This window comes from Anas platyrhynchos, chromosome 2, assembly GCF_047663525.1.
Source record: "Anas platyrhynchos isolate ZD024472 breed Pekin duck chromosome 2, IASCAAS_PekinDuck_T2T, whole genome shotgun sequence".
Classification (NCBI taxonomy): Eukaryota; Metazoa; Chordata; class Aves; order Anseriformes; family Anatidae; genus Anas; species Anas platyrhynchos.
In genome coordinates, this window is record NC_092588.1 from 115,369,490 (window position 1) to 115,388,914 (window position 19,425).

General features: G+C 37.0%; 1 protein-coding gene across 3 annotated transcripts in view; it reads right to left on the bottom strand.

Moving 5' to 3' along the window:
* Window positions 1–19,425, bottom strand: part of LOC101802198 (collagen alpha-6(VI) chain) — a 50,391-nt gene that overhangs the window by 1,456 nt on the left and 29,510 nt on the right. For all 3 annotated transcript variants that reach the window (XM_013106489.5, XM_005027075.6, XM_072033429.1), the window contains 22 exons: window positions 17,790–17,834; window positions 17,481–17,534; window positions 17,170–17,232; window positions 16,102–16,167; window positions 15,193–15,246; window positions 14,213–14,248; window positions 13,507–13,569; window positions 12,634–12,696; window positions 11,687–11,749; window positions 10,294–10,356; window positions 9,823–9,873; window positions 7,953–7,988; window positions 7,777–7,839; window positions 7,551–7,613; window positions 7,116–7,151; window positions 6,218–6,254; window positions 5,653–5,664; window positions 5,057–5,550; window positions 3,346–3,436; window positions 2,044–2,715; window positions 1,310–1,403; window positions 792–1,057 (listed from right to left, as the gene is read on the bottom strand). In XM_013106489.5, coding sequence (XP_012961943.4) covers window positions 792–1,057; window positions 1,310–1,403; window positions 2,044–2,715; window positions 3,346–3,436; window positions 5,057–5,550; window positions 5,653–5,664; window positions 6,218–6,254; window positions 7,116–7,151; window positions 7,551–7,613; window positions 7,777–7,839; window positions 7,953–7,988; window positions 9,823–9,873; window positions 10,294–10,356; window positions 11,687–11,749; window positions 12,634–12,696; window positions 13,507–13,569; window positions 14,213–14,248; window positions 15,193–15,246; window positions 16,102–16,167; window positions 17,170–17,232; window positions 17,481–17,534; window positions 17,790–17,834 — 2,485 coding nt within the window. The remainder of the gene's footprint in view (window positions 1–791; window positions 1,058–1,309; window positions 1,404–2,043; window positions 2,716–3,345; window positions 3,437–5,056; window positions 5,551–5,652; window positions 5,665–6,217; window positions 6,255–7,115; window positions 7,152–7,550; window positions 7,614–7,776; window positions 7,840–7,952; window positions 7,989–9,822; window positions 9,874–10,293; window positions 10,357–11,686; window positions 11,750–12,633; window positions 12,697–13,506; window positions 13,570–14,212; window positions 14,249–15,192; window positions 15,247–16,101; window positions 16,168–17,169; window positions 17,233–17,480; window positions 17,535–17,789; window positions 17,835–19,425) is intronic.

Below are 19,425 nucleotides of genomic sequence, written 5' to 3' on the forward strand. Positions count from 1 at the left end.
CTACCAGACGTTCTGCAGAATCCTTTTTGACCAGAAAGATGTAAAACAGAGGGATGGGAGCTGTATTAATGAGCAACAACTCCCAAAGTTATGCAGACACCGTTGGATTTTTCCACAGAAATTATTTCCAAGTACAGTCTACACAATAGAAACACTTAAAGGATGTTGTTGCATGTTGTTAAAAGGATGTTGGTAAGAAAACTGATCTCACAATCAGATGCACATACCTGTTGAATCAAATGGCAAATCTAATGGAAAGAAATGTGTAAATAGAAGGCAAAGTAAAAAACATACATATATATACATATATATATATGTATGTATTACACATGTGTGTATATATATATACGTATATATATGTATATATATATCTTGACAGAATACCTCTGGTGAGGAATCCTGTTCTTCCTATGGGAACAGATTGTAGCAGAGACATGTAATTAGTTTTTCCATGTTGAGCTAAGTTAGCAGCATGAAGTAATTTAATATTTAAAGTGCAACTTGGGGATTTAATGTGATAGTTGTTCTAGTAAAGTGGATTATAACTATATATTTTATTATCAATGAAAATTTATAAATCAAAGCTAAAGTTTAAATGACACCTGCAGTTCAGCCTTTAATTACAATCTCTTACTGTACAGATCTGGACCAAATACAGACATGGCAACAAAAAAGTTTGGAAAATGTAATTAATGGAAATGCTTCATACTGAGTAAATATTCAACCAAGTACTTCACAATTTAGGGTCTTTCTACAGAATTCAAAGAGACTTTTGTACTCTAAAATCATACCATAAATGCTATAGTCAGCTCCAGTTTCCAGTGTTGCCTCTAGGTTTTCCTTTTTCTCCTGAGCTCCTCTATACTCTTCTGGGTTTTCTCCTTTAGCTTCTTCCTCTGTGAAATAGTCCATCTCAGAATGATATTCCGTTTCCGGAACCATGTGTACAGGATCTGTGCTAATCTTTCTAACTGTTTCCAGGACTCCACTTTCCTTTGTTTCAATGTCTTTTAAATAGCCACTGTAATCAGTTTCATCAGTTTTGGGAAAAGGCATCCTGTGAAGGAGGGAGGGGAAAAAAAAAAAAAAAAAAAAAGAAAACAAAAAAGAAAAAAAAATGTTTAATCACCAGTACAGCTATTAAAACTACCCATGGCTCATTCCTTCTGAATATTGCAAGATTTTTTTTCTGTCAGTGATGATTTGAATATATCTAGTAATCCAAAGGGAGATTTTATGTTTGGAGATAATTGTAAATATACCATTTTATCCCATACCCATGCAACAGGTTTAATAGGCAGTTCCAAACCTTTCAATGACAGGCACTCGCACTCCAGTGTCACCTCGATCTAATCTTTCACACTCTTCTTGAAGTTCAGGAGGAGGATAAGCGTTAATTTGTTCTGTGGGGAAAGATGTGTCACAGGTAAATTTTAAATTCCTCCAAACCCTAGTAGGCTTAATGGAATGGAATGGAATGGAATGGAATGGAATGGAATGGAATGGAATGGAATGGAAAGGAAATGTTTAGTCTGAAGAAGAGGAGGCTCAGGGGAGACCTCATTGCTGTCTACAACTACCTGAAAGGAAGGTGTGGGGAGCTGGGGGGTGGCCTCTTCTCACAGATAACCAGTGACAGGACTAGAGAGAATGGCCTCAAGTTGTGCCAGGGGAGGTTCAGGTTGGAAATCAGGAGACATTTCTTCTCAGAAAGAGCAGTCAGGCATTGGGATGGGTTGCCCGGGGGGGTGGTGGCGTCACCGTCCCTGGGGGTGTTCAAGGAAAGGTTGGATGTGGTGCTTGGGGACATGGTTTAGTGGGTGACATTGGTGGTAGGGGGATGGTTGGACCAGGTGATCTTGGAGGGCTTCTCCAACCTTAATAATTTTGTGATTCTAGTGTCCAGCATCTGCTGCAAACTATAGATGAAAGAGTTAGATTATGACTAGAAAGAATGATAGTGCATACACTGACTACTTTTTTCTACACAGCATTTTCTCATTCTTTCTGTAACTTATGCAAACACCATTGCATACTACTTACGTTGTAGCTGGTTTAGAAATGCCCGGCTAAACCTCTGCGCATATGCCATCTCAGATGTAGAAACCCTGCCCAATGTCAGTAAGTGCTGATCTGTGGGGAAGCTTGACAGTTCTATCAGCTCATTGTCATTTACATTACTGCCAAGCGCAAGAGTGAACACAGTAAATCCTTTGCACTTGACTCCGAGTGAAATATCTTTCAGCTTCTCTCTGTCCCATGTGCTTGTTTTGCTTCCAATTATTACAAATATGACTCTGTGTCTTCTTTGTCTGGGATTTTTAAAAAATACATTTTCAACTGTCCACTGTAGGGCAGAGGCAATGGCTGATGGCCCTTCCAGTTGGCGAACAGACTCCCGGATATGGTTCTTCATCAAATTTTTATTACTGTAAGTTCCTAGATTGAACTCCAAGGCCACGGGGGTTTTTCTTCTGTCAGGCAGGAAGCCCCTGGGAGCCTGTTGTACCAATGCCACTCTGATGCCTCCACGTGATTCACTTGGCTGTGAGGCAATATCAAACTGATCTAGCATGTCGCTCACAAAGTCTTTGGCTCTCTGAAAGTCTTCACTGGTGATGCTGTGAGAGCTGTCCACAACGTAAGCGATATCCATATCCATCTGAAGAGGTAGAGAAACGGGCACTTCACATGGCGTACTGGGCTTGCATTTATCTAGAGAAGAAGAGCCAATATCCAGCAAACTATTTAGCAACATAGCAAAAACAATAGTTTAGAAAAAGACATTTTTGAGTCCTATTTATCTACTTTTTCTTATATATTTTTTTTTATTAAATAAATCAGTTTAGCAATCAGAAATCTTGTTGTTCTTATTAGAAATAATGGATGAATTTTGTTAAACAAGGTTTTGAGATGCTATGGGAAATTACTCAAGTATGAAATCAAAAAGTGTTCAGGAGGTAAAAACAGATCAGAGTTCCCCTGAGAATTTTTCTATCAAAAACTAAACACGGCAAAGGACACTGGAGCAAAATTCTATTTTTTACATCAGACCACTGTTCAACATTCTGAAACGTTATCATCATTTCGCAATTTCCCCCCACCTCAAAATACAGAATTTATAGTAAATGAACATGTTTTCCTAGAAATATGACATTATTTCAAGTGCATTTCTGTTATAATTAAATAGCAATTGGATAGCAATTAAATAGGTTTTGTGGTATTGAGACTCTAATTCTTACTATTCCTATTGCCCAGAAGAATTATTTTATTCAAAAACATAGGATATGTCATTGAAAGTGTAAAAAGACCAATACAACAGCTGGAATATGTAAAACGTCTTACCAAAGCAAAGTACACAATATATGATGTTGTCCAAATTCTCATTCTGTTGTCTTTCCCAAACAAATAATTGAAATCTTCCAGTATTATCAGTCTAGGTTTTAAAGCAGACATAAAAGTAATGTTAAAATGTATATACAGCAAACACAGATCACGTTTTCTCTTTGTTCTTAATTCTTAGTATCATTACTACAATAGATTTTGTCCCTAACTGGGTGATTTCACGCTATTGTAATACTGAACAGGTACACAGAATACTTCAGTTGCCACCTGGAGCATTGTATCTGCCCTGGAGCATTACAAAAAGGTCTTCATGCTCCTCAAGATTTAGTACCATGCAGTACAGAGATTGCTAAACCTTTGCAACTCCTAAGGACAATCAACTGGTATTAATGCTTTTATTAGCCAGTTTAAGACAGTCATAATAGATCATTCAAAGCTAGCTCAAATATTTCTGAATGGTGTTGAACTTAACTCCTATGTACACATTAATTTTATACTTTGCCTTTCTACTCTTCATAGAATCTAGATTAGGTAGGGATTCAACTTTTATTCTCTGTACGCATAAGGTGACCCATATCTTGATTAGGGTGACTGTGTGCTACTATACTACAAATGAGGGGAAAAATGAGACATCGTGTGATTGCAAGTAAATGAAAGAAAATGAATGAAAGAAAAATTTCAATTCCTGTCATAAAATCTTTTCTGTGCAGGTCACCGTAGCCTCCCCTTGACAATGAAGAGCATATATTCTGGCCTGAGTAACACAGTCTTTCAAAAAATAATGTGGGAGGAAGCATCTTTATAGATGTCAGTGGAAATCTCAGCACAGGTAAAACATACTATCACTTTTTGCCAGTGAAAGACCATAATCTTTTTTCTTTTCTTAGTAGGTTGCTACAGAGAAAAAGACATGATTTTCTGTCTCAGCTCTTTTTGAGAAAGAAAAATCCTCCTTAGGATTGCTTTCTTGGGAGATAAACTTCTAGCATTAGAACAACAAATGTTTTGCCTGTGACCAACTGAAGAAATATATATTCTCCAGCAGAAAAAAAGTTCATCACACAAAGGCTTGAGGAATCCTGAAGAAGCTTCACCAGCATCTTACCATTTCACTGACCATCCAACCCCATCTAGATATGATTCAAGAGAAAATATACTTCCTTGTCGACTAAGCTAAATAAAAATGGCTGTATGATAGCATCTCATTGCAGGAAGCATAACCTTCTATTTATTTCTGGGGGAAGTTTAAAATGCCCAGTCTAACTGTTCTTCCAGCCAATGGGAAATATGGATTAACTGGAAAATGTGGGTGTTCTTTTTCTAATCTTTTCTACTCTTAAAACTGACTTACAGAAAATTGGCACCTTTGTAAGTAACACGTTATATGCATTCAGATTCATAATCTGCTTGTACTAGTAAAACAAAATACTGATGTTTGCTCTTATTTAACCAGTGAAGCAGCCCAGGGAATAATCTTCCTTCTCATATGCCAACTGAATTCTTTCATTCAGATTAATTAACAGTCAAACAAATATGTGAATTGTCTAATAGATAAAAGGCTACATGAGAAAAATTGCAATACAAAATATTAAAGGACTGACTTAGATGCTACTAAATCACAATTTAACCTCCAACTCTTACATTTTTCATTACATGTAACACAATTTCCTTCTATAAGGATGATCCAATTTTTTATAGTCAATCTACTTACTGAAAAGGCACGTTTCACATTTGGCACTTCACTGAAGGCAATAACCACTGGAGTGATATCCAAGGCACTCAACTCCAGTGCAGCTGTGTTGATAACCATATCATTCTGAGATGGACCATTGGCAAAAAATATAGCAATTTTTCTTGTGAGGATACCCTGACGAACCCGTTTGAAGACATTTCTTGCAACAAATCTCATGGCTGCCCCAATATTACGTTTGCCAGTGGATCTCTCCAGTGGTATTTTCTGGACTGCTTGGACCAGCAAGTCATTTCTTTTGAATTCTGAGAAACGGATGAGATAACGCGTGTTGGCATTGTAAGAAACAATGGAGACGCGAGCGCCTGTTGGGCAATTGCTCTCGCTGATCTTAATGCTCTTCAGCAATGACATAGCAATGTTTCTCATTCTTTCAAATGCAGCTGGAGTAACATCTTCAGACATATCAAAGGCAAACACCACCTCAGTTGGATAAGCTGGACATGTGCCTGTATCTTGAGACAAAATATTTGTGTCAAAGTATTTCCACAACTCAAATTTTGTTAGTATTTTTCAAGTCTATGAAGAATGGGCATGCAGACGCCTGATGGGCTTACCTGATGAGCAAGCTGGAATGAAGAGATGGAGAGGAGATTGATTATTTTGGAATCACGTTCATGAAAATAGAGACATATTCACTCACTTTAAGGAGCCCAATCTAAAGCTCAGACAAGTATCAGAAACCATCACACAGGACAACAATTCTCTTCAACAAACACTCAAAACAGTACAATTTGACTGGATTATATTTAAAGAGGTTGTTCTAGGTTCTGCTAAGCAGAGAAGGCTGAGAGAGAACAAATACTTCCAAACAGGAGAACAGATGATATAAAAATATTCTCTTCTCTGAGAAGTCACCAAAGGGGGATTGGCACAATGCCAAATAATTTAATTGTAAATGAAGAGAAATTTGTTACAATTTTTGTAATTACAAGGTAGGAAAAACAAGCAGAAAGTGTAAATCTGCTTTACATACCTGCTGAAAAATTCTGACAATTAAAAGCTACTAGTCAATATCAACCCAAGCCCTGATACAAACAGTTTACAGGGCTTCCAGTGGGGGCTTTTTCTTTTAAGGGTGACTAGGTGGAGTCAGAGTAAAAGAATGTGCTCCCTACTTACGGCAGTTTTTTCGTGAAAAATTCACAAGATCACAAGGCTGCAGGAGCAAAAAGAAAAAGCAATTAACAGCAAATCCTAGACCATCCCAGACCGGGAATCTTACTTCTAGTTTGAGTTGAAGGTCAGATCTAAGCTGCTGAACTTGGACTTGGAGTCCAGATTCATACATTCCAGTTCCTCTCTGTTTCAAATTGTACAGGGACTTTGTCCCTGATGCCTGATGCAGAATTTATTTTTTTTTTCAGACATGCTCTGTTGGCATTTAGCCACAATTTGGAGTATGAAACAACTATTTAGCCATTCTTTATTTTGTGTAATAATCATACCTAGGAGGTCACTGAGCAATGACACTTCCAAAGGAAAATGAGCAGCAACTTGCAGAGGAAGAGGGAGGTCTGTGAAGAAGGAGTGGACTTGTCCTCCCCTCCTTGGAAGGCAGAATATACCTGCAGTAGTATTGCCTGCAGTTACTTGTCCATGCAAGGGTTAGATGAAGCCTTTGCTTAGGAATGTTCATCCTATATGGGTTAGGATTCTGAAGAAATCCTGCCCTGCTATTCCCAGTTAAAATAGCTATTGCTGAGGAAATGTCTTTCTTTACAACAGGGTGAGAAATAACCCTAAACCTGAGCTGGTGTTTAAACTGATGTGAATAGGGTAACAAATAAAGGAATATTACTGGCCCAAAAGTTTGTAAATAGCGTAAATCCATCTGCATATTTTTTCCTTATTTGCCAAACAGAAGGATTGACTGCGCTCACTGTACTCTGACCAGTATTTGAGAAGGATACTGTTTTCTAACAATTAAATGTGCTCATTGCATTCAGTGCATACAAATAGACGATGACTAAAACTTAGTTCCATGTACAATGCAGTTAGCTGTGAGGTAATTACTTACTTCCATAAAAAAGGAGCCTCTTGGTCCCTTCGCGCCCTGAAATAAATTAAATACAGATCCAGAAAATCAGACTCTGATAACATATTTCCATCTGTGACTCTGTAGGCCAAAGAAAATGCAGGCATACAGTGTTTCCCCAATAATCATTTGCTGATTTGAAATATGAGGAGAAAACATTGCTCAGCACAGATTTCTCTGGACCTGTTTATGAAAGACTTGCAGACCACTAGTCTGACATTTCTCAGCACATTTTCCTTCCAGTTCTTTTAAATATTCACTACCTGTTGCTCTTGAGGATCTCCTTTCTTGTGCCCCCAGGCTAATTAAGTATTGTTTATCATATGAAACTATCAAATATTCCATTAATCTAATTGCAAGTTTAAGATCAATCTAAGAGCAATTTATTATTATTATTTTTTAATAAAAGTACATTACCATAGGTCCTGGTGGCCCTCTGTCCCCTGGATCTCCCACGGAACCTGCTCTGCCAGCATTACCCTGTAAATAGAAACAAAAGTTTTATTCTTTATAATCCTACATTCAAGTGTAGAATTTCAGCACAGAAAAACCTCTAAAACTGCACTGTGAGCTGGAAACACTTAGGACATATGGGCTTTACTTACAGAACTCTTCACGGAGTTAACAGATTTATCATTCTTACCCTTCTACCCCTAATTCCTTTGGGTCCTTTAGCTCCTGGAACACCTGGGTTTCCATCTTCTCCCTAAAAATTAATGAAATCTAGAACTTTATATGAAGGGAGAAAACAGACAGATTTCAAATGAGAACAATGTAAAACAAGAAATAATGAGAGCAAGCATGTCCATTTAATCATACCTCTGGACCAGGATACCCTATGAATCCAGGTTCTCCCTGCCAGAAGAAAGAAAATAAGACTTCATTAGAATCTAGAACTTTGTGATCTGCTTAGCATATGATTTCTTTAAACCAAAAAGAATTTCAAAATTATTCTTGGTGTTCCAGCCCATTCAAGTAGCAGCAGCGACTCTCAGATGACTTCTTTTTAGATTAACAACTTTTTCACATAAAGCAAGAGCATTGTAAATCATTCCAACAGTTTCCGAATTTTCAACAGCATCCCATTTCTCAAAAAAAGTGTTTTAACAAAAATTATTTATGACTCCTAGCAAAATACAGCAGAAATCTTATTCAGTGATCATCACTAAAACAAAATATTCAAAGCAGTGTTTAAAAGCAGTTTCGGAATGTTGTACGTTCCATACTGAGCAGTGATAACATATTTTTGGCATATGAGAAGCCACTTCATTAATTGTTTTGGGTTACTTCAGTTCTTGGCATACTCTTTGACTGTGCATCAAAAATGAGAACTCTCAGAAAGACTGATCAGAAGGGAAGCATATCTTTCCTTGACATTAGAGTAACTAGCAGAATTCACACTACTTCTGTATGTCCTTGTTTTAAGAGTTCTTTCCTATGAAACTAGACATGGTTGTCAAACATCACAAAGCAATCAAGGTTTTCCCAGCAGATTTTTATCACATGACTTTATCTTATTATTTCTGGAAAATTACATGCACATAGATCCCCCATTATAAATAAGAGTGTAATTTATCTTGTGTACCTCTGTGATTTATAGCAACATTAAGCCTATGCACTTAGCTATTAGGGGAAAACCCATTCTTTCTGGATCATCATACTGGGCCGAATTATTTTTATTTTATTTTTAGTTTTTTAATCTAAGCCCTGCCAAACCTTGGGCAAAAATATCAGTGTTTAAGAAGGGCTTTAAGTCAATCCTTAAAAACAATTAATAACAACAAGGAGATTTAGCAGAAACCTTTTCTCCTTGCTTGTAACAGGGAGGATCTTCCCTGAAATAAACAAGTACTCCTATTTATTTTATTTGAAGAGATTAAAAGAACTAGTCTTTTATATAACATATGTGTAACCTGTGGAAATCTTCCATTAAAGGAAATTGTTGGGGCTAAGAAGGCAAGAAAACAGATTTTTTTTTTTTTTTTCTGCATAGCAAGAAGTATCGGGAGTTGTTTTTATAATAAGCCATTTGAGAAAAACAAGAGATCATCAGTTGGAGAGCCTCCTGGAAAGCCTTTCATACCTTTTCTGCAGCTTCTGCAGCATTATTTTTCTCCCACAAAAAGATCAGAGAGTGAAACAGATGGACCTCCAGTGAATCCACTGGTTTGCTTCTGTTTCCCAAACAAGAGGAAACAACTCAGTTGAAAACAAGAGTGGCTAGGCAAGCAGACTGGAGCAGGGAGAAAGCACTGTGTACTCCAAAAAAGTTCAACTTACACCTCCATATTCATACACACCAAGGAAAGGGTGAGTGGATCTCAAAAGAGCAGCTCCTTCCCATTCTTTTTCATGTGTTACCATCATAAGTCACCACTTGTTCAGAATGGGAGCATAATTCTCTCTCCAGTCTTCAGTGATCACCAGAGTCAACCTGTGTTTATATCAAACCACATTCCTAAACTCTCATGAAACAGAGTTGGAGGTCACAGCCACATTTGTTTCAGTTTCAGATAACCCTTTTCAGAATTTCTCACAAGGATGGATATGGGAAGGCTAAACCTTTTCCTGAACCTCAGGAGCACATTGTGGCCACATCTTACATCCCCCTTGAATCAACTTTGATGGTCCCATTAAAAGTGACCTTGTGCAATGGAGACTGAGAGACATTCTGACTCCCAACACTTACCTTTGCTCCTTTGCTCCCTACAGGACCAGACACGTGTCTGCCATCCATGCCCTGCAAAGGTTGAATATAATCAGTAAGCTTTTAATAAAGGATTGGATTTATATCCAGTTCCATTTTGGAAAAGAGACCTCCCATTACAGTGCTGTGTCCAGGCTGCTGATACTGACGAAGTAGGACAAGCTATCATGACACCATCTAAATGATGGCAAAATCCATACAGAGAAAAAAGGGATTAAGGCCATTCTCCACTGTGTGACATACCTCTAGCATATTCTCTTTAGTGCATATAGAGAACTTGAGTGAAAAGATATTATCTCTAGACAACAAGGAATCTGGTTTCCATCAGGAAACTGAGAACCAAATGTGAAATTATTTTAACTGTGTCAAACAGTGAAAATAGAATAAACTGAACTGATCCAGCTGAATGAATATTAAATTACAGGGGTCCAGAACTAGGGCAGAAATACTCACTCGTACACCTCTCTGTCCAGTTGGTCCCAGAGGACCTTTCCTTCCAGGATCACCAGGTTCACCCTGTCATAATTGAAATGTAACAAACATTATTTTGGCTCATTCAGGAGAACTTGTTTCTGAAATGTAAACATGTCTGCTAGATTGAAATGTGCTTATACTTTTTACAGGCTACGTGATGCAGATTAAAACACTGTGTTACAGATGATATTTGAGAGAAAGTTTCTTGGGTATGTAACTGGAAAGTACTGGGCATATCAGAAGACAATGAGAAAACCTCATGGGCTTTCCTCAAAAAACCTCCCATTGTTACACAGAACTTCTTATTGGCAAGAGTGTTTTCTAGGAAAAGTTATATTAACGTAGGCGGGACATATCTTGGAATTTTACCAGCATGAAAGTATCTGATGGTAGCAGAGGATATTTCTCAGGAAGGCTGTTTTCTTTTCTTTCATTCCTTTTTTTTTTTTTTTGGTTTTCACTTTCTTATTGAACAAGAACCCCAGATGTAAAGAGCACAGAACCAGACTCTGACTCCAGTGATTCCAGTAAAAAACAGTTAATATGGTGGCTACAGCAAAAGACAGGGTGATTACATCCAGTGTTTCAGTGTTTCTTCCTAACTTTGTCACTGCATCTTTTCACACAGCGACTCTTTTCACAGCAGCACTCTGACATTCTGACACCTCTCTATACTGAACGTAATAATTCTTCAAAAAGACTAAAAAGGCTTTGTTAACTGGTATTCATTATGCCTTCTAGATGCAGAAATACAACAACACCTAACATCACGTATTTTTATTTAATACTCTCCTGTATCAATGCACATTAATTACAGGAAAGCAAGGAATAACATTTATTACAAGTAATTGAGCCATAATATATGTGGACCATGCATTCAGGATAAGCCTTTATGTTGAGAAGAACTAAATTAATTAATTTCTTTATAATAGCCATCCTAACAGTCAGGGGTCTTTGAACTGGCTAGGAATCTTCGGAACAAAAAGGTTAAAATGAACAGCTGTGCTTCATTAACTGGTACTTATTTTCAATAGGTTGGACAGAGTTTAAGAATCTTAAAACAAGCTCAAGGGTCGCCACTGCCATACCCCTACTACAGTTTGTGAGAAGCCAGGTCCCATCAAGAACCATGATCACAACAGCAATTAGAACAGCTGTCATGCTGACTAATAGCTTCGTAGTGTAGCTCTGACACTGGTAAGTGACCTTGAACATATCGCTTGCCTTCCCATGCAATCTAAAAATTCTTACAAAACTTAACAATTTTTACATATTCCACATCAACAACACAAGTATTAGTTCATGCTTTTTCAGTCAGATTCTTGAATGATGCACTCATATTGCTGCAATCACGTGCTTTAAAAATGTTTACCTTTGGTCCTCTTGCACCTAGCCTTCCAGCAGAGCCAGGTAGACCTGCGGGACCTGGACTACCCTGTAATCAGAAATATCAGTAAAATGGTATACGATGAAGAATTCAAGGCTTCATTACACTCAAGGTTCATTCACTGCCACTTTAAATTATTGTAGAATCAATATACACACTAGAACATAAACAGACTTTGCCAAAGCTTTTGAGGACCACAGTAAGTTATGGATCAAGCTATCATTCAAGTTATTTCCTGGTGTCTGTGTGACTACTTTAAAATTTCCAAAATGTTATTAAGTATGATATAAATATTTTCTATCTACATAGCTATTACAAGTATGACAGCGAAAGCACAAGCAATATGAATATATATATATATATATACACACACACATATAAATGGGTACATAAACTTGAACATGACTAAAGTAGATATCCAAAACTGACATAGTCAGATGTTCTAATCCTGAGTTATACTGGTTTAATTCCAGAATAAGAGCCCCAAAATCAACAGCATCACACAAATGCAAGAAAGATCAGCAGTCAGCGCTCAATAGCTAAAACCTCATCATACCTTAGCATTAAATCTTACAGGTCATATTTTAATGAAACCACTGACAAGCTGAATATCTAACTATGCCCTCAACTCATCCAGTGTACATCTGGACCTGTAGGTTCTGCAAGCCATGGTGTTATTCCTGATACTATGGAACTGAGAAAGGAATCTAAAGCTAACTCTGAAGTTCTCTTCCTACTCACCCACCTAAACTTATTTCTCGAGATTTGTAGCTTCATATGACCATCAGTTTGCTCAAGAAATATACTGAAAAATCTTCAGTTTCTTTGCTCTTTTACATTTGTTAAAAACTCTTTAGAAAAATAACACAAACATTGAAAAATGAAAAGCCCTAAGGTGTGCAGCAAGGATATATTATTTATTTAAGGCTAACCTGAAGGCCTGGCATGCCCTGTGGTCCTGGAAGTCCTTTGATCCCTTGTGGTCCGTTTGGGCCCTGACATAAACAGGCATTGAAAGAAAAGTCAGTTCAGCGTTCACAGCCTTTCAACGAAGATTAGATTACTGCAATGAGCAGAATTCAAGGGCCTGTTTTGCAAGCCTCAATGCACAGGTGAAACTTCTGGCTGTTTGTTTGTAGGAATTAGGTGAAGCAGCTGAGAAGGTCACTGCCTGAGGGCTATACTCAGAGAGCCTCTATGGTGTCTATGAAACCAATAAAGCATTACACAACACACTACTAGGCCTGCTTTCTCCAGATGCTGATATTATCAGTGGATGGAGAATATTAAAGCTGGAATCTATAATAAGCATTCTACCACTATGGTTCTCTTTAAAATAACTCCCCAAACACTATTATTATTTTTTTTTTTAACAGAAGGATTTTCTCATTGTTTTTGTCAGTAAGTATATCATTTTCACAATTCCAACACATTTTGGAAATAGAGTACATTCAAAAATGCAATGAAATTATGTACTTATTACTAGCAATTTCTAATAAAAATCTTCATTTTGAAGATCTGCTTGACATTATCCTGGAAGCTGGAGACATCTTGACTAAATTATTTATTCTGGCTACTCGTTTTCCTCTTGATTTCACTAGAAGACTCATTTGCATAAACAGAAAGAGAAACTTGGCCCATTTAATTCCTCAGGGCCACAGAGGAGATCTGCCAAGGATTTTTCCTCATAATATTCACTAGTTGAAGAAAACAAGGCGTTCCAAAAGAAAAACAAAAGATTAAGACTGACAACTCATTTTCTCCACAGCGAACATGTAGACCATCTCTAAAGTTCTTTTAGCTACCTGTGGGCCTTTAAAACCAGGATTTCCTGGGTAACCTGCTTCCCCCAGATCTCCTTCTCCACCCTGCCAGAACAAAAGCAAACATTAAAAACAGAAAGGGGGGAGGGGGTAAGAAAAGAAATTAACACCTGCCATATGCATATCAACAGGTAATCATTTCATGTCTGCACAGAGTATTAGCTGACAGAATGTTTTCCAGAGTTTCCAAGCAGCTTTCAATCTGCTTCAACTTCCAGTTAAAAAAACTCAGTTGAAAAGCAAAAGAATTTAATTTTTTTTTTTTTTTTTTTTTTTTTTTTTTTTTGGTATACGGTGTGTGATGAACACTTGAGGTACAGAGCAAAATGTCAGTTCCATTTGCTTCACATTTTACACCACAATCTCAGAAATATTCCTGCATTTCTGTAGCCTTTCCGTTCATTCCTCATCTTTGGCAAGTCTCTCCTCTACTTGTGTTCCCAAATTTGCCTTAAAAATAAAAGAGACTGTCCTTTTATTTCAACAAAAGCTGTCTTTCTCTTTTCCAGTTCTAAATCTTTCAAGCCAGGAGTGCCCCTAATACATTCACCCGAGGCTGTCTTGGCTTGAAATAGACTTTTTGTTGCTGAATACTTGTGTTTTGGATCACACTGAATTTTTTCCTGTAAAGAGGAACAAATGCTCAGGCTGGACATGTAAACAGGCAGCAGCAGGGTTAGCCACTCACCTTTGGACCTGGAGGGCCTGCATAACCTTTTGCTCCCTAAGAAGGAATGGCATGAGATTACATCCAGAACACCAAGCAATGTGAAACAACAACTTATAATTAAGTAAATACATTCGGCTTACAGAGACCAGAACTTACAGAGACCAGAGACTATTTCCAAAGAAATAAAAATCCCATTTGTTTAAGGCAAAAATGAAAAAAAAAAGAATGGATTTGGGACAGAAATCCTTACCCAAGTATTACCCTCATCAAAGAAAAGGCCCTTAGTGAGTGAAGAGGGAAGATATCTAAACAGAATTCTGGAAAACATCTTCCCAGTCAGCGGCTCCTTGGCTAAAACAAAAAGAGCCATCTCCTCTACCTCTGACCTAAAAGATTTGCACTGCTTCCTTCTGCACACTGTTCATAAGCACTAGTGAACATGATTGTTAAACTTAACACCACTAGCACCCTTCAGAATGCTTCTGCAGCTTGGATGAAAAGCGATCACAATCTTATACATTAGCATTAGGAACCTTTCTAACAGACTAGAAGAGGTGATTTCACAGGTTCCAGTCCCCAGTGGATGAAAAAGAGCAGCAGGCATATGGAACTTACTGTCACAGGGAGGAAGGAGGGATAAAAATATCTATGGCAAAATTACCAGGCTATTAAGCCTCACAGAAAAGTCTGCACTGAATTTAAGGCTTGGAATTTCACATGAATCAGACCTGAAATTAATTTTATAGCAAATTCCTGATTAAAAAACAAACAACAAAAACAAACAAAACAACAACAAAAACCAGTACAATGCATATAAGATAGTAAATTTGAAGCCAAGTATATTAAACTATGAAAATTGTAGAAGATTTATGTTCCCTCTCATTGCAGGAGTTTGACGTGTGGGATAAAAGGAAGAAGAGAAAAATTGGTTGTCTGAATGGGAACCCCACTGCATCTTAGATCAGTTATTTTCAACATGTATTGATTACTATTCTTACAGGAAGGCCTTTATGACCCTGCTCTCCTTGGAGTCCACGTGGTCCTGGTTCTCCCTACAAAACAAAGTAAAGAACAAGCATTTTAAATACTGTTTCTTTTTTCTTGTAATTCCCCTTTTTTCTTTTTCTGATCTTTATTTTATTCTTCTCCTAAGTAATTTCACTTCAATCAGCGAAAACACTAAACGTTGACTTGTTTTCTGCAAACAATTCCTGATCATCAATTATAAATGAGACAGACTACGCTTGTTTTGAATTTCAAACCATCATCCACCATCAACTACAGATACTTCCCTACTACTTATTTTTGTTTATTGTTCTAAGTTAAGTGTGACAGTCAATAGTCTGTGCTCTTGTGTTAGACTTACCTTCTTGCACTATGGCTCAAAAACCTAGTAAAAATTCAGACATCACTTTATCTGCACATAACTAAGTTCTTATGTTCTACAGGTCAAAATGGAATTTATCCATCACCACAAGAAAACAGCAGTTACATAGTAAAGTGGGTACAGCATGGTGATATCCAACACATTTTTCCCAGTAAGATTTTTTTTTTAAATTCCTGCAACTCATAACCAGGAATCTATTTGATGATATAAGATTGAGCTAGAATGATACATTTATACTAAATTCATATCTTCCCTTAGCTCAAGCCCAGTTTGATGGTGTACTCCATGAGAATATTACCACAGTCTTCATTAACTGTTTTTTAAAGCTTTTTTTTTTTAAATAAAAAAAAAATAAAACAAAAACCAACATCATGTGCATTTTAAAGCTTTCTGTGTTGCATACATACACTGAAGGCAAAGTGCAACATGAAAAAAAAAAAGAGCTGCTTTGTCAATGGACAGCCAATACAGCTTGGCAATTATCCAAACTGTTGCTCTTAATGCAGAATTACTTGCTTACCTGCCATGCTGACTTTCCCTTTTCACCCTTAGGACCACGAACATTATTGTTAATCCCAGGATCTCCCTGGAAAAGCAAAGCAGAAAGTTCAGCATATTCAGTGACTATACCTTTGTTACTCTAACTACAGGCACAAGATATGGAAATAAGATTAATGACATTTATCTTTGCAGCCAAAAAGGAATATAAATGTTATTCTGAATGAACACACTTGCAAGAACACTATATAAGCACTTCTGCAAAGTCCACAGGTTTCTTCTGCAAAGAGGTAAAAATAAATATTTCCAATGGGCAACAAAGCAAACCTTGAAAATGTGAAGCTGTTCTGGTTGTTTGGGTATTGTTAACTGAATTAAGATCACACCTAGTCACCAATTCTCATATGGGGTCATACTAGAATGGAGTTTCATTTAGCCACTTAATGCTAGACACATATGAAATCCCAATCCCTCAAAGAGGCCAAGTTACCATGGCACCTGATCTCTTTTAAAAGCGTTAGAAGACAGGAGTCATCACATAATCCTTGACTCTTTAGAACAAAGATCTTTGGAATACGTATAGGACAGTTGTGATACAAGAAGATAACATCTCCACTGAAATTTTAGCCCTCAGAGTCTGCATTTATATAGGGAGCTCTAAAGCATGCATAGAAGAAATGTCAGCATGAAAAAGTAATTTGCCTTTGCATCATTATAAATTTATAACAAAGGGTCAGTTCACTTGGGTTTTAAGTGATAGAGAAATCCCTCTATTAGGTGAGAACCACAAGGTAGGACTAAACAGCTCCAAAAGGAGTTATTTGTCCATGGTAAAAAGAAATAAATAAAACAAAAATGCAAGGAACAAGTTGGAGACCTGAAGCTTAAACATCTACTTCCAAGCAACGCATCAAAACACACAAGTCCATCTGCATCTGAAGAGCAGATGGAATATGCCATACTCTTTGGAAAGTATTGCACCATCTAGGATCATGAAAAACTCTTCAAATAACTTATATCTCAGGCAGCTCCTTCAGAAAATACAGGCACAAATCAGTGCAACCTAACAAAAATGAAGAAATACACTTACATGATCCCCTCTTAGACCAGGTTGTCCTCGTTCACCTGGTTCTCCTCTGGGGCCTTTTCTGCCCTAAAGTTATAAAAAGAGTACAAACAATTCTGGTGTGGGTAGAGACAGTATCTGTGGTAGAGAGAAGCCAGACAAGATAACACATATCTGTTTAAATCAGTGGAGCTACACCAATTTGCAGCAGAGGCCTCATCATGTATGAGAACAGGCAGCTATATATATTAGATATTATTTAGAGAAAAAATCACAAGCATTACACTTCAGAAAGACATTTTTGTAAAATCTTGTTACTATAAATGATACTTCACCCGTATTCCAGGGCTGCCTTTCTCTCCAGAAAGCCCAGGAGGTCCTTTGTCTCCCTAGACTCAGAAAGAGGGAAGAAAGAAATTATAAAAAATAATGAATGTTCTTTCTGATAAATGCAGTTCACAAATTCTGTCTGACAGGATCCAACTTCTATCAGACATGCAACTCCAAACACTAAACTGATTTTCTGTTCAGGTTTAAAGCCCACTCAAAGAGACAGAAATCTGTGCTTTTGAACCTTGAAATGGATTCAAAATAGGTTCAAAATTAGGTTTTTAATTGAACTACATGTTTGAAGCATAGCTTACCTGCTCTCCATCAATGCCATCAAGTCCACTGTCGCCGTGTTCACCCTATAGCAATAAGCAAAAAGCCATCATATTAGCATCAGTCCACTTGTGTCCTTGATTGAGGAAAGAAGTGTTGACCCTGCTTTTGGATACTTGAAAAAGAGTAGTTTTTTTTAATGGCTAGCAGGAATAATTAAGAATAATAACTAGGAACTAATAATTAAGAATTTTAAAAGAATTATTAACTTCTAAAAGAGTTCATAGTTAAGAGCAGTTAATAAGAACAATTGTTAAAACTACAGATCTTATCCAGGATTTAAATTGTGCTTTGCTATATGCTAGTTTTTCACAACTGCAGCACCTTCAAAACCTAGGTATATTCTGAAATACAACTACCTTAGATGTCTGAATTGTTGGTTTGTTTTTAAGACTCATTTTATTACTGTGATTGGTGTAATGAAAAGCTAAAAGGAATAACCATGATAAGAACAATTATAGAAAATATATCTTAGGCTTTGGGACATTTAAAAAAAAATCATTGTTTTGGCAATGCAATGCTTGTTTCCATCAGGATCAGTCCTGACATCTGTGATATAAAATAGTATTATTCAAAACGTTAACACCTCCAAAACTACTGAAGGCACTATTTGCCAAGGTGTTCATGGAATCAATGAAGCAGCTGTACAATTAGCACAAGACTAATTGTAGTCTTGCATAGCAAGCTTGGGAGGACAACACTATAAATACAAGTTAGAGGGCTGCTTCTGGCTGAGCTAAGAAAAGAGTTTAAAGAAAAAGTAGGTCTATCTTGCCTTTTGTGCCGCATAAAGAGCAACCCTGTTCCCATGCAAACAAGCCCTGCTCTTCTCTTCCCTTTGCAGAAATCAATCACCACATTGCAGCCATTTATGGAAGTCATTTTCTCATAAAAATACCTACTCAAACCCGAGGGAGTTAGTGATGTTAACTTGCTCTGGAAATAAAGAATGAAGCTGCTGAATAGAGTTACAGCTGTCAGAACCTCCCTTCATTTATGCATCCTCCACAATGTTTCAGATCTGGCCATGCAATATATTCATTTTTAAAGATATTTTGAAGTGTTTCCCTCTTTCGTTGCTGGATATAAGAAAAGAATTAATTGTAATGTTTTTATTTTTACTAATAAATGAAATTTGCTGAGGCCACAGTCATTTTACTACCTGAGAGCTGAAAAAGTATTCAACAAATCACTGAATGTGACACAACAGCATGTTCTAAATGTCAGTTAAACCAAATGGAGTCTCAGTCTGACAGAGTCTACAGATACAATAGTTTTGTACGTTTTGTTGTTAAATTGAATTTTCAAAACCACCAACGTAAAGTTCCTGAGGAAAAGTGTTATTAATTTTTAACAGTTTTAAATGTACTACAAGGAAAATCAAGTGGCTGTACCTTCTGGCAAAATTAACATCATAAACAAAAATTTATTAAATAAGTATTCAGCAAGCCTTGGCTCTTGAATCCAAGACTCTTGCTCAAGTCTAATTTTCTCTCTCACCCATTTCCTACCTCAGACAGCCTGATCTAAACTTCATTGTACTAAATATTCTGTATTGCCTTTTTTTTTTTTTCAAATAGTTGTACTAAAATGTCTTGCAGACTTCAATAAACATCT